The following is a 15,339-nucleotide window of genomic DNA, read 5'->3' as shown; positions in this document are numbered from 1 at the left end:
CAGGCCTATTTCTTCAATGTCCTCCTCATAGAATAAAACATCTCAAGTCCTAAAGAAATACAATGAAATCACATTTTATGCTGATGTTAATGGAACTTGGCTTTTGATGGGCATTTTTCAGGTACTTTACATAAACACCTGGGACTTGTTGCCATTGCACAACTAAAATAAACATTTTCTCCAATATTTCTATGAACAATGAAGAATGGCTATAATATAAAACAAAACTGCACAATGGGACAATTCAGCTACACAACACTACTTTCAGTCCTAGTAACAGCAGTGATCATGCACAGCCTGTTGCACTGGAAAACGAAACCAACAGACATAGAAGGAAGCTTTTTATTTTTATGTACTAGCATATGTTAGGCCACAAACAGATCATTAAAGGACAACTACTACAGTTGCAAAGCACAATTACCATATATTCCTAGTTTTATGAGAACATAAATGGGTGGTAATGTCGTTTCGAAATAACAAGTTCCTTCTGCCCAGCATCTTTGTGGCTTAGCAGAACCATTCCGATTTCCTAAAATACAAGTCTCAGCATCAATGCCGTCAAGTTACCGTCTTACTAACAACATGTTAACAGCGACCCACCATCACCTGATCAAAAACGAGTGGCGAAATAAGGTCCCCCGCCTACTTGCAGCCTAACCACAAGCAGATGACGTTAAGCAGACTGACTATATTTGCAAACCTTATAATGTGTGAACTGTCTAATGACATGCCCAGATTATGCTTCACACAGCAAGTTCAGGACGCAGGTATTGTTGAATTTAGCCAGATGAAGTCAGCTGACGCAGTCAAATGTCACACTGCCTGGGCCGTTTGAGGGTTAGCCAGTCCGGCTGGAAGGCCCCCAGAGTTAGCCTGCCGGGTAATGTTTGTGTTAGCTAGCTAATGATGAAGCAAATTTCTTAAAGCTTACACTGCGACGTCGTTTAACGTCTGCACAGCGCCAGTGTTACATTACAGATAAATGTCCACCAGTCATAAGACGTGCCTCGTTTCAAACTTTTAAGTCACCAGCCAGGAAACGCTAAACAGCATTTTGAGTAAGTTACCTGTCATTAGCATATGAGCTAACGCCTGGAACTGACTCGGTGCCAGTTCAAGTTAAGCTTAAATAGCTTGCTAGCCGCTAACGTTAGCTAAATAGCTAACATTTCCCATCCAACTTCACTAACCGAGCTAGGTTAGCAACTTGGCCAGCTAGCCTACGCCTAGGCGGACACGGGCAGTATTTAAGCAAATATAAACCTGCAATTCATTGACACGTAACCGCTTACCTGTTGATTATAGACCCAATAAGCTGAGGTAGCTCCTTCGTCTCAAAAGCAGTATACGAAGCTGATAAAAGCGGCCGAACTGCCGCTGTCCATTCGTGCTCCCCATCGCCTCCGCTCGACGCCATCTTGAAATCCTAACAGAAAAAATTAGCTGCTGGAAGAAGAAACTGTAGCGTAAGTAAATCATGGGGGCGCTCTCGGTCTGATACCTGCCCTACCAGCGTCTCACTCCAAATCTGTACTGTTTGTATATGTTTCAGAGAACATGACTTCATCCCATATTTAATTTAGGTATAATGTTACATTTCGCAGTTTGCACGCACAAATAAAATTCTTTTGTCATATTTACATCTACAAGTATTAAAACTGCCATATTAGTTAATTCTGTGATACTACTGCACTCATTTTTAATGGGTTTCCCTTATCTCATTATGTATTTCATATTTATTTTATTAACAAACCAGGAATTGTAATTTTTTTACTCATCGACATATGTTAACATTCTTGCATATATATATATATATATATATATATATATATATATATATATATATATATATATATATATATATATATATATATATATATATATATATATATATATATATCTTAACTCTACAGACCTTTGTTTTCAGAAAAGCTGCAATGCTTTGTGTCCACAATAACACAGAATTCTATCCAAGATCAGCAACTAAGCAAAAAATAAATAAATAAATATTAATTTAAAGAACATAATATAGAAAACAAATAAATCAGTTCTCTATTATTTCTTTTTATTTCTGACAGCCTGACAGTCTAGAATGCACTGCTAAATGCATAAATGAATAAATACACAAAAATCCATCCATTCATTTACTTATTTTTTAAAATTCTCTGCTTATCCAACATATGGTCGTGGTGGGGGTGCAGCCTATCCCAGCTGCAACTGGGCAAAAGGTGCAGCACACCCTGGACATAGGAAAGCATGCATTTGGAGAACATCCGGACTCCACACAGAAAGGCCCCGACCAACCAGGAGATTCAAACCAAGAATCTTCTTGTTGTGAGATAACAGTACAATAAAAACAAAAAAGCAAACAGATAAAATGTGTGCTATGCAAATAAAAAAGGAAAGAAGTATTGTGATGAGGTTTTCCCTTTAATTTACTTTCTGCAATTTTGTACAAATCATCCAAATTAAAGCTGATTTAAAGCCACAGTTGTTTAAGCATCAAAAATTATGACAACCTATTTACCTCCACCTGAATCAAGTTAATTCATCACATGTGATGCCACTATTTTTTCATTTTATCAATTATATTTCTTTTAGGAGATCAAAGTTAGTGATTAATTTTCCCCACATATGAATTAAGCTCAGTCTTAGAATAATACTTTTTTTTCAGTGGAGATCTGCATTGATTTTTTTTTCTTTCAGTTTAGTATTTGGTTTAATCCACGTCTGGCTGAATATTTTTTCATCTAAACGATCACCATCAGGACCGACGCTGTGTACCTTTACAACCTTTTGGGGGCAGCACCTCCCCTTCACAGGAAAAAAAGGAAGTCGTTCGGTTTCCGACTTCCTCCTCCTGTTGAAGAGCAAGTCAAAGCTGCTGCAGCAATGGCAAAGCTAATTTTGCTTTGGCTTAAATGTATCCTTTTATACAACACTGTCGAGGCTGTGTTTGAGGATCAAGTAGGAAAATTTGACTGGTAAGAGGAGTCCATGAAATGATCAAATATTTGCTGATCATGTTTTAATGTGAAAATGCTAATGCTAGCACCTGTCACAGCAGCTAAGCTGCGACTCGGTGGACTTTGAATGAGAGAGCAGGTCAAACACACACTAGAATGAATACATAAAATATTAATTTAGGAGCTAATTTTAGGTGCTGTTCGCATAAATGAAGGAAATCAATTGCTCCATTAATTTCAGCGACTGAATGCGATTGAAACAGATTTCAAGGGGTTTGGAAAACGTTGTAATCTGAAAATATTAACCATTATCAGATAAAGTAAAAGTGGCATTCTGTTTCTCAGTTTGAGAAATGTGTTGATAGGCGAGCTGGATGACAGTATACGCTTTTGATGTATACCCTCCTGTTTTTACCTCCTATGAGTTTCTCCAGATGTCAGCTTTTGGTTTTTATTTTCTCTCTGCTCTGTCTTGTGTTTCGCAGGAGGCAGCAGTATGTAGGCAAAGTTCGCTTTTCTCATTTTGACACACACGTGCAGTCATCCAAAAAGGTGCTTGTAGCAACAGAGAAAAATGTTTTTGCTGCATTCAATACAAGGACCGGAGAGCTCTGTGAGTATATTGTTAGTCTGAAAGACGAACTTCTGACGGCTGATATTCTGTCTAGTCTTTTATTGTTACTTTATCGATATCTGTTACAGTCTGGCGACATGTGGATAAGTCTGGGCCGGAGGGAAACATTGATGCTCTTTTGCAGCATGGACAGGGTGATTTTTTTTTTTTCTTGTTCATTGGAATTGCAATTAAGCTTACATTTTTTTTTTTTTTTAGTTCTTCCACTAAAAAGAGGTGATTCATGAAATTGTGTTTGTGTCCTAGATGCAATCCTAGTGGTTGGTAATGGTCGTCTGCTGCGATCCTGGGATGTCAGTGTTGGTGGTTTGAACTGGGAAATTGTGCTCGACTCTGGCAGGTGATTATTTCCTTGACCCGGGACTGGTTAGGTTAAGAATGGTCTTTTTTTTTAATTAAGTCTTGACTTGCTGTTTTTATATATTTAAGTTTCCAGAAAGCATGTCTTGTGGGACAGCAAGGGACAGTCAAACATGTGGCTGTTTTGAAAAAAACCGTCATCTCCCTCCATTACCTTTCTAATGGCCATCAAAAATGGATAGAAAATCTACCAGAAAGGTATGTTTTTATGTTGATGACAGCTTTGTGTACTCGTAATATCTGTTTCCATTAACAAAAATGTACCCAGGATTTCATTTGCCAGCTTGAAAGCTTTTTGTAGAAAATACCACACAGTGCTTTATGAACAGTAGTTTCATTATAAAAAACTTTGTCACTTTCTGTGTTTTTATCTCCACAGTGAGACTGTGGATTACCAGACTGTTTATTCTGGAGGAAATGGTGAAGTGTATGTGTTGGGAGTTGTTCCCCATTCCCACATTGCTATTATTACTTACAGCATTGAGGATGGAGAGATAATCAAGCAGGTAATCCTGTTTGTTAGTAGTAGTTTTTTTTAAAAAAAGGTTCTATGCTGTGTTAATGAAGTGTATAGAAATGTTATGATTTGTGAAAGGAGAAACTGACTTCCACACTGAACCAGTGATCAATATATAGAATGAATCCCACATTAGTGAGTTTCTTGCTTGTGATGTTTTCAGATCTCCATCGAAGCTCCGTGGCTGTCCAACATAGAGTCTAGCTGTGCAGTGGTTGGCCAGGGGATGTTGCTTTGTGTAGATTCTGTAACTCCATCACTATACATGCATGACTTACACCTAAATATGCACAATCATCAGATGACCCAGATCCCCCTGCAGGTATGACAAAAACCTTTCTACTTTATAAAATTGCCATGTTTGTCCTCTGCTCCAGATTGGATAAGTTGTAATTTTCTCAGCTCTCCACTTCTGCATTCTTGTATATTCCCTTATGCACAGTTTATTTTATTTTATTTTTTAACAATTTCCTTCTATTTGTCTTCTCCTAGTCACTAGGACTTGAAGTAGCTCCAGGCTTTCAGCCGGTCCTGGTGTCGCATCAGCCCAACTCAGGTCATCAGCCGCTGTCTGAGTTCTTCCTTCAGCTCGGCCCTGATAACTACGTGCTTCTCCAGCTCAACAATGGTCAGATAGTTACACTCAGGGATTTCAAGCCAGTACGTAATCCTTTCTCTATCTTTTTTCACATTCAGAAACATTAGCCTATTCTGGTATTGCAGTTGTTCTGCTGTAACAGACAACATGAGTAAAAGCTCCCATTATCTGCCAAAATCTAAATACGGCTCGGCATCTTTGCCGTAATGTTTGATTGCCCTGGCCGAGTGTCAAACAAAATAACTGTTAAAACAGCCAAATATGAGCCTTTTTTTTCACCCATGGTATTTTACAGAATGTATTATTTTTCACATTATAAAAAAACGACAAAGGTTTTCGTTGTGTTATACAGAGAGATGTCCTTTCTTTTTTCTTTTTTTTTTAATAGGCCTTGCTGGTTTCATTTGCAACCACTGGAGAGAAGACTGTTACTGCTGTTATGTCCCCCAAGAATAAAACAGTGAGTAAATTTAATATTGTACCTATAGATTTATTTATGGTTTGCCATAGGCTCCCTTTGGCAAATTCTAGCATGTTTTAGCTGCTTTTAAAATGCAGATGTGTGATTTTACCTATTGATTGACTTAACAAAGAGATTAGACTTGTTACTGTAAGGTTTTTCATGTAAGGAAACAACTACATGAGAACACTTCTTTTAAAAAAATGAAGAAGTTTTTTTAATGGAAGGGGATTATTTGTTTCTTCCCCATAGGCCTGCAGTATTAACCTCTTTAGTGCTGAAACTGGACGAAGACTTCTAGACACAACACTGATTTTTATCATGGATCCTAATGGTGGGAAACCAGAGAAGGTGAGTCCGGTTTCTTCCCAGGGATTCTGTGGCAAATGTGGCCTTTCAGAGCACCAGAGAGAAACTTGTACTCTGTTAATGATGGCTTTCCAATTGAAGAAACTTGTATTCTGTCTTTCAGATCTACATACAGACATTCTTGAAGAAAGATGACTCCGTAGGCTACAGGGCCATGGTGCAAACAGAAGACCACACACTCACTTTCATACAACAGCCAGGTATGAGTGGCAAAAACAGGAAGCAAGGAAAGCGTGCTGTTTCAGGCTGCACTGATGCTAAAGTTAGCAGAACTATTGATGTGTCTGCTACAGGGCCTTTTATTTCTTTTTTACTAAAAGCACATCAAAGTAGAAAACCTTTTAAAATCCTTCTCATTGTACGGGAAAAAAAAAAAGAAGAAACACTTTTTTTTTTCAGGAGCGTATTTTAGCAAGATCCCACAGAGGCATAAAAACGTATGAATGTGTTATTCTCATTCTGTGGTCTGACTGTGGTGGGTTTCAGTGAATCAGAAAGTAAAACATTAAATGCAAGTGCCTCTTTGTTTGTTTAGTGTTGAGAAGCAGTATGTCTTTCCAGAGTGCATAGAGACCAGTAAGCCATGCAGTGCCTTATGATAACATTTTGTTGTACCCCACCTCTTAATCATTATGGTTACTGCCAACATCTGACTGCTGTGTGGAGCAGAGATTTCATAATGCACACATAGTCCTGTCCTTTCCACTGGCATGACAGGAAAACATATTTCATGATGTAATTAATGGAAAGCGTCAACGTGAACTGCATACAGACGCAGGGTGTGGGGAATGGAATGAATGAATGATTACAGAACAATAATGATTCTTGCTTTCCAGGGCGTGTGATGTGGACAAGAGAGGAGGCCTTGTCAGATGTGGTGACAATGGAAATGGTGGATCTGCCTCTCACTGGAACGCAGGCTGAGCTGGAGGGAGAGTTTGGCAAAAAGGCCGGTAAATGTCAAACCAGAGTTCCTCCTTTATTTGAACGGAGTCCTGTATTTTGTCCGTTATGCAGTTTATCTGCTACTTTCAGCTTTAAGTCTTTGGTAGTTTTTTAAAATCTCCTTTATGGTGTAGAAACTCAGGAGAACTGCTTGATGTCTGTTACAGTTACTGATCAAGGTTGTTTCATCATTTTTCCATTAATGGTGCCTTAATTTATAACTGATAATTACTTTCTGACGGTTGTTGCTTTTGCTTTTGTCCTTATTTAAACAGCTCAGCGGCTATGTCTCATCAGCACCTTTCTTATAGACCAAAGGCCAGTTTTAAACTAATATTTTGTGGGTATTTTGATATCATAGCTTCAATTTCTTTGTCCTGTTTTTTTTTTTTTTTTTGGTTTATTGCTGCTTATGGATTCAGCCATTCAAGGTAACAAAGTTATGGTTTTTTTTTTTTTTTTTTTTCCCACCCAGCAAAATATGATTGCTCGTCTTGTAGTTAGGACTTACCTCACTGAACCATTCCTTTGTTCAACACTTTCCTTCACTTTATTTCACTCTTGGAATAAATCCCGTGTCCCTAAAAAGACAAATTTGTTCCTGTGTTGTTGTTTCTCGCATGGTTTGTTGTATTTCATATATGAAAGATATATAATGATGTGGATCGAATGTTAAAATGTGAGTCAAGTTCACCGACTATCACTCAGCAGCATGTGTGCTCTTGTTTAAATCCGTTCAGATGGGCTGATGTCTATGGTGTTGAAGAGGCTCTCCTCTCAGCTCATCTTGCTGCAGGCCTGGATCGCTCACCTCTGGAAGCTGTTCTATGACGCACGCAAGCCTCGCAGTCAAGTTAAAAACGAAGTCACCATCGAGAACCTTTCCAGAGATGAGTTCAACTTGCAGAAGATGATGGTCATGGTTACTGCGTCTGGAAAAGTATGAAACTAAAGCTTACCCTCTCTTTTAGAAATTGTTTGTTAGTGTTTTGGGGAAGACGAGCAGTTGTGGTCAAACTATATTTGGTTTATTTTGTCTAAGATCAGGCAGGCTTGAAGGGAAATGAAATGCTGATAAATAAACTCCATCAAACATCTCACTTTTTCCTGCAAAGCTCATTCTTTTCATTTCTTTTTTTTTTTTTTCTTCCCCTGTTCAGCTCTTTGGGATTGACAGTAAGACGGGCAGTATTTTATGGAGGCACTACCTGGATAACGTCCCATCTAATGCAGTGTTCAAACTGATGGTGCAGCGAACAACTGCACATTTCCCTCATCCTCCGCAGTGCACACTGCTCATCAAAGATAAGGTATCTTATTGCAAAGGCTCTGTGCTTAGCGATTCGGGTCTCTGGTAAATGTTCTTATCTTGCAGCCTGCAAATATGAATAAAGAACAAATAATTAGTGGGAAAATAACTGACCAATTGGGAGCTACAGTTTCTAACTTAGAGTCAAAACAGTCTCAGAAAGGCATAAAAGTAAACTGATTTAACCCATAAAAGTGACTTATTTTTGCTGTTTCTTATATATATATATATATATATATATATATATATATATACTTTTTTTTTCTATTTTTGATAATCAGGACACAGGACTCACCACACTGCATGTATTTAACCCCATCTTTGGAAAGAAGAGTCAGGTCACTCCACCTGCTCTACCTCGGCCAGTACTTCAGTCACTCATGTTGCCCCTCATGGACCAGGATTATGCTAAGGTTTTGCTTCTAGTTGATGATCAGTACAAGGTTTGTACCAGTTACACATTCACTATGTTGTGTCTCAAAGCCATTTTTGTGTGACCACTCATCATGCTGCCTGTTCTTTCTTCCTTTATTTATACTGTTTACGTATTGTGCGTGAGCACCAGGCAGTAGAACGCCGTTTAGCATTGGCAGTATGTGAGATATCGGTACCTCGAAATAAATGGTTAATAAACACTGTGTGCATCTTATTCACTTTTTCCAAGGTGTCAGCATTTCCTTCTACAAAGAATGTACTGCAGCAGCTCCAGGAAATGGCTTCATCCATATTCTTTTATCTTGTTGACTCCAGCCAGGGAACACTTTCTGGTTACAGACTTAGGACGGCAAGTGAATCTTTTTGAAAGCATCATTTCCAGTTTCTCACAGTAAAATTATACTTAAGTCACAGACGGCTATAAAGAGTTAATGCGGATCATTTTGTGTTTTCAGGACTTGTCAACCGAGCAGATCTGGGAAGTCATCATTCCAACTGAGATACAGAGGATTGTCTCTGTCAAAGGCAAAAGGCCTAATGAACATGTGCACTCCCAAGGTAGAGTAATGGGAGACCGCAGTGTTCTCTATAAGGTACAGTAACATTCCTTTTAAAACAGGATTTTTGTGTCATTGCCTTTATTGTGAATAAGAATTCACTGCTGGTACTCCTTACTGTTGCCTTTGTTGTGATTTATAATTCATCTATTAATGGTACTCTTGCACTCATTATTTCAGAGGGTGGCACAAGAAGAAAAGGATCAAAACACATTAGAAATAATTTACTAGGGCAGTTTAAAGTGTTACATCCGGTAGTTTTTTTTTTTTTTTTTTTGGCGTTTTTGGCCACAGCGGCTTTTGTTGGCAGTGGAGAGCGACAGGAAATGGGGGAAAGGTACAGGGGAAGACACGCGGGCAAATTGGCGACAGGCCGGGACGCGAATCCGCGCCGCCCACACCGCAACGCGGCATATGTATGTGGTCGCCGGCTTCACCACTAAGCCACCCAGGCGCCACATCCGGTAGTTGTTAACGTTTCTTAGAATCATATCCTTGGACAGGCTGCTGGTCAGCTGACTGCCATATTTGAGACCTTGTTGCAAGTATTTTGTCATCGGTCTTGACGACAGAGAAGGCAAATGTAGCTTGGTTTTTTATTTGTTTGTTTTTAAACACAGCCAGGAACCCTCCTTTATAGATTACAATATATTTTAGAAATAAAAATTTCAGCTGTTTTTTAAATAAACAGGTACAAAAAAACCCCTGAATTTCCACCTACAAAGAAAACTCAAATAATTAAGGTCAACACATTCAAACAATTAAAGGTAACCCAAGAATAGCAATAATATAGCAGGCATGGGTGCGGTGAGAAATTAAAATGAGCCCAAATGTCAGGACACATAGATCTAGGTATTGTGGGTTTCTGCTCGGGTGGCTCCATGGTGTAGTGGTTTACACATTAGCTCGTGTTACGCGCGACCAGCAAGTGAAAGATTGCTGGTTGGACTCCAGCCGGAGCAAAAATCCCCTTTGGGGTTGAATGAAGCAAGGCATCTGGCGTAAAACTCTGCCAAATCAAATATGCAGAGCTGCCTGCTGCGGTAACCTCTTGTGGCAAAGGGTCAGCCAGAAGTAGCTTTAGTGAAGTCCTACTTCATTTCACAACAAATTTATCACCATTAAAAAAAATGTATTATTATGTTAATTAAAATTCTGAATTGTATTTTAACTCATTTTTATAGTACCTGAACCCCAATCTACTGGCTGTAGTGACCGAGAGCACAGACACGCATCAGGAGCGCAGCTTTGTCGGGATCATCCTGATTGATGGCGTGACCGGTCGCATCATCCACGAGGCTGTTCAGAGAAAAACCAGAGGACCGGTGCATGTTGTGCACTCTGAAAACTGGGTGGTGGTGAGCACATTTGTTTGTTACAGTCACATTTAGGGATAGAAATAATGATAATCGCCTTTTCTTTTTTTTCATGGTTACATCTTGAATATTGTGTGTTCAAGCACAGAGCACATAACTAAAGGGAAACAGGTGAAATATTGAGGGTCATATTTGTGTCCCCTTCCTCTGTCTGACTGCAGTATGAATACTGGAGCACAAAGTCGCGTAGGAACGAGTTCTCTGTAATTGAACTCTATGAAGGAATGGAACTGTACAACAGCACTGTATTCAGCTCGCTGGATCGACCACACGCTCCTCAGGTTCTTCAGCAGTCTTATATTTTCCCCTCTGCCATTTCTACCATGGAGGCCACCCTGACTGAAAAGGGCATCACCAGCCGCCATCTGCTCAGTAAGTTCTATTTGGGTATACTGCTGTTTTCTCTGGTTTTTGGCTTTTCCTTATTAGAGAATAAGCCTTGCTTTCTTATACACAAAAAGTATTTTCAGCACAGTGTGGCCCACTGCCTTTTGTAATGCGTTTCTTTCAATTTGCGTTATCATAGTTGGCTTGCCATCTGGAGGGATTTTGTCATTACCAAAGATGTTCCTCGACCCACGCAGGCCAGAAATAGTATCTGAGCAAAGCCGGTCAGTCCTTCAGTCAGAATTAGTATCAAAATGCAACTTTATGTTTCTTTCTCTCTCTCTCTCTGATGTATCTAACTTGTTAACTTGATCTCCAGTGAGGAGAACCTGATACCCTATGCTCCAGAGCTGATGATCCGTACAGAGTGGTTCATCAACTATAATCAGACTATATCAAGAGTGCGAGGTATTTACACTTCACCGTCCGGACTGGAGTCAACCTGCCTGGTGAGTCTGCATTAAGTAATGAAGTGATGAAAAGCACATAACAATCCAGGGTAAAATAGAAATAAAAATTGTTTACAAATCATTTAAATTCAATTCTGAATTTAACAGGGAGCCAGTGAAGAGAAGCCAACATGGGAGAAATATGCTCTCTCTTTCTAGTCCCTGTCAGTACTTTAGCTGCAGCGATTTGGATCACCTGAAGGCTTTTGCTGAGTTTTTAGGGCAACTTGATAGTAATGAATTACAATAGTCCAGCCTAGAAGTAATAAATGCATGAACGTGTGTTTCAGCATCACTCTGAGACAGAGTGATTAGAAATATTGTGCAAATGCAAAAAGCAGTCCTACATATTTGTTTAATATATGCACTGAAGGACAAATCCTGGTCAAAAAAAAAATCACCCTGTGGAGGCCAAGGTAATACCATCTAGAGTATCTGGTTAGACACTGTTTCTAAGACTGATAACTGATAACTTCAGTTTTATCTGAATTTAGAAGCATGAAAATTAGAGGTCATCTGGGCCTTTTTGCCTTTAAGACATTCCTGCAGTTTAACTAATTGATGTGTGTCATCTGGCTTCATGGATAGATAAAGCTGGGTATCATCTGCATAACAATGAAAATTTATGCAATGCTTTCTAGTAATACTGTCTAAGGGAAGTATTTAATGTGAATAGAATTGTACCTAGTAGGGAACCCTGTGGAACTCCATAATTAACCTTAGTTTGTAAAGAAGACTCCCTATTGACATGAACAATTTGTAGTCTCTTAGATAGATATGATTCAGAACACTGCAGCACAGTACCTCTGTGTGAAAATGCCTTGTTGATGCCAGAGGTGAGAGGAGAAGGGCCGGACTGCTTTGAGCTGACAGGAAGGCAACAGTAATTCAAGTAGCATTGCACATTTACATTGAACCTTGAAGTAGATGGGCTACAGCAGCAAAAGACCACACCAGGTGCCACTCCTATCAGCGAAGAATAAGAAAACTGAGGCTACAGTTTGCACACGCTCACCAAAATTGGACAATAAAAGACGTTGCCTGGTCTGAGTCTCGGTTTCTGCTCTGACATTTGGATGGTAGGGTCACAATTTGGCATGAACATGAAAGCATGGGTCCATCCTGTCTGGTATCAACAGTTAAGGCTGTTGGTGGTGGCAGAAAGGTATAAGGCATATTTTCTTGGCACACTTTTGTCACCTAAAAACCAACTGTTCATCATTTAAATGCCACAGCCTAACTGAGTATTGCTACTGACCATGTTCCTCCCTTTATGACTAAAGTGTACCTATTGTCTGATGGCTGCTTCCATTAGAATAATGCATAGTGTCATAAAGCTCAGATCATTTCAAACTAGTTTCTTAAACACAACAGTGAGTTCACTGTACTCAAATGGCCTTCACAGTCACCAGATCTCAATCCAGTCTCCAGCAACTGTGTGATATTATCATGTCAATATGGGCCAAAACCTCTGAAGACAAAACGGGGTCCAACCCGGTACTAGCAAGGTGTAACTAATGAAGTGGTCGGTGAGTGTGTCTGAATATAAGACGTAACGGTGGTACTCTGAGCGTATTTTGTACTGTTTTGCATCATTTCTTCTTTTAACAACACTGTAGGGTTTGTAAGTGAAATGTTTTCCCATTCTTGGTAGATAGGAGATTTCAGCTGTTCAAAAGTTCATTGTATACTTAATTGGCATTGTGATGCTGAAATAAGCAACGCCTTCCCAGGAGACAGACTTTGAATGGATGTTGCTCTGAAATTTGTATATATGGTTTAGTGTTAATGGTTCCTTCATGGATGTTCAGGTTACCCAAGGTTTTTGCGCTGTTGTCCAACCATCATGCTTTTTAATCATGCACTGAGAGCAAGTTCATAGCCTGCGGTATTCCACGTTCAAGGTTTTCAAAAATAATTTCATATTTTGGTTTGTCACACCACTGAACAGTTTTCCACTTCATTACTTCAATCCTTAAATGAGCTTTGGCCCTGCATCTCGTGTGTGTGTGTGTGTGTGTGTGTGTGTGTGTGTGTGTGTGTGTGTGTGTGTGTGTGTGTGTGTGTGTGTGTGTGTGTGTGTGTGTGTGTGTGTGTCTCCGTTGTTTCTTTTTGTTTTGTTGGTAAAGTTTTAACTTGTTTTTGTGGATGCATCAGTGAACTGTGTTCCTTGGTTTTAGTAAGTGTCCCTGAGCCTGTGGAGTATTTTCCACAACCATCACAATCATTTTTTTGTCTTTTTTTATTTATTTATTTATTTTTGGCCACTCAGTATCACCTTTTGACTTTCTTTGTTGCTTACAAAGAATTATCTGAATTTTCTGGATCTTTTATCATCTACTATAGATGAGGTTGTTGTTGAGAATCATCAGTCAGTGTTTGTCAGTGGTTTGAAAAACAAAGTGCCCACTCAGCCTTTCACAAAGTAGTGAACTCTTCCCTGTCTTTACTTCTATGACACTCAGCTTCTCTAGGATGCTTTTTTTGTATCACAAATCGTGTTACTCAGTAACCTAATTAATTGTGAGAATGTTCTTTTTTTCCTGGTATAGCATTATGCAACTTTTCCATTCTTTTTTCCATCCCTGCCCCACGTTGCTGACATCAAATTCAAAATGAGTGTAGATCTTTCCACAAACATTGCCCATTTTCTTTGTACAATTTCCTGTTGAATATTTGTTTTAAAGGATTTGCATTGTGGTTTTGTTTACATTTTACAGAGCATCGCAGCTGTTTTGGAAACAGGGTTATAGATGATTATACATGTAGGCTCTTTGCTCTTTTCTTCCCCTTCACTTAAATAAAATCTAAAAATAAAATTTCTTTTGTTTTGTTTTTAGGTTGTGGCATATGGTCTTGACATCTACCAGACACGTGTGTATCCCTCAAAGCAGTTTGACGTACTAAAAGATGACTACGACTACATGCTGATTAGTAGCGTACTCCTTGCCCTTTTCTTTGCCACCATGATCAGCAAACGCCTGGCAGAGGTCAAACTGCTCAACCGGGCCTGGCGGTAAGGTGACGGTCAAAATCCCATAACTGCCAGCTCTGTGGCTGCACGAAGGACCTCAGCCCCAAGAGATGAGACCGCTGAGGCCGTGCCTGTCCAAGAACACAGGTCAAAGTTCAATAAGGCCCATAAGGAACTGCAAGGGTGAGGGGACAGTGGGGAGGGGGTGAAAAGGAGGGATTAGTAAAAGTTTTATGTGTTTATTTTTTAACTTATTTTGCAAAAATGAATTATTTCATAGAATAATTGTTCTTTTGTGAAATGTCATTTCAATTAAATGTTTAACACATAACTAATTATGAACCAATAAAACAGAGCCATTTATTAAATTGTGGAGCTTGGAAATTTCTGCTCATGTGAAAGTTAATTTAGTTTTCTTGGGGTTTTTTTCTTTTTTCTTTCTTTCTTTATTTTTTTTTTGGCGGGGAGACATTTCTGCATCACCAGACTGTTCTAATAGAAAGTGATAATAAATGTGGAGATCAGGGAATAGACACTAAAGAAATGTGTATTTGTGTGCATGAACTGGTACAGTACCATAGAGGAATGGTTTGTATTTTTAGCCTGCTGATACTCCAGTCCCCTTTGGTGTGGTGGCAAATGAACTGTGAATATGAGCTGTGAAGTGATAATGTAGCGTGGACAAGAAATGGTTATTTGGGATGTCTGAAAACTCTCCCACCAAAGGAACTGTTATGCTGTTGCCACCATCACATGAAGGGAAAGGGAAGGGACAGTAGCCTTTCTTTTATGTGCATCTGTCATCTTGCAGCTCATATTTTTATGAGAAATTTTCCACACCGCTATCGTTGATGCTCCATTAAAATTTCTCTCAAAACTCCAGTCTGAGTGGCTTCTTTTCTTCTTTCAGCTGCTCCCTTTAGGGGTCGCCACAGCGAATCATCTGCCTCTGTCTCATGTCACTAAAAACAGCCTAAAAAAACCCTAAAAAAAAAAAAAAGCT

At 39.2% G+C, this 15,339-nt stretch overlaps 2 protein-coding genes across 3 annotated transcripts in view; one reads left to right on the top strand and one right to left on the bottom strand.

Annotated features, from left to right (window-relative positions):
• The window catches only part of ubr4 (ubiquitin protein ligase E3 component n-recognin 4), a 52,531-nt gene extending 51,113 nt beyond the window's left edge, over window positions 1–1,418 (bottom strand). The window contains exon 1 of the mRNA XM_030734753.1: window positions 1,293–1,418. Within this exon, the coding sequence (XP_030590613.1) occupies window positions 1,293–1,417 (125 nt within the window). The 5' untranslated portion in view covers window position 1,418. The remainder of the gene's footprint in view (window positions 1–1,292) is intronic.
• A 1,438-nt stretch (window positions 1,419–2,856) lies between these two features.
• Window positions 2,857–15,218, top strand: emc1 (ER membrane protein complex subunit 1). 2 transcript variants are annotated; one of them, XM_030734222.1, is made up of 23 exons: window positions 2,857–2,984; window positions 3,452–3,579; window positions 3,669–3,734; window positions 3,847–3,940; window positions 4,030–4,158; window positions 4,340–4,466; window positions 4,641–4,799; window positions 4,970–5,137; window positions 5,464–5,535; window positions 5,788–5,886; window positions 6,008–6,104; window positions 6,741–6,857; window positions 7,272–7,280; window positions 7,590–7,789; window positions 8,010–8,159; window positions 8,440–8,601; window positions 8,823–8,942; window positions 9,049–9,186; window positions 10,335–10,508; window positions 10,688–10,898; window positions 11,053–11,137; window positions 11,233–11,362; window positions 14,203–15,218. In XM_030734222.1, the coding sequence occupies exons 1-23, from the start codon at window positions 2,893–2,895 to the stop codon at window positions 14,380–14,382; spliced, it is 2,907 nt and encodes a 968-aa protein (XP_030590082.1). In that variant the 5' UTR covers window positions 2,857–2,892; the 3' UTR covers window positions 14,383–15,218. The 2 variants fall into 2 exon arrangements, with proteins under 2 accessions (XP_030590082.1, XP_030590083.1); XM_030734223.1 differs by lacking the exon at window positions 7,272–7,280 and having other exon boundaries at window positions 14,203–14,382.
• Window positions 15,219–15,339: the final 121 nt, after the last annotated feature.

The sequence above is a fragment of the Archocentrus centrarchus genome, chromosome 7 (assembly GCF_007364275.1).
Source record: "Archocentrus centrarchus isolate MPI-CPG fArcCen1 chromosome 7, fArcCen1, whole genome shotgun sequence".
In the NCBI taxonomy this organism is placed as follows: domain Eukaryota; kingdom Metazoa; phylum Chordata; class Actinopteri; order Cichliformes; family Cichlidae; genus Archocentrus; species Archocentrus centrarchus.
Note: the sequence above shows the minus strand (reverse complement) of the source record. Positions and strands in the feature narration are given on the sequence as shown.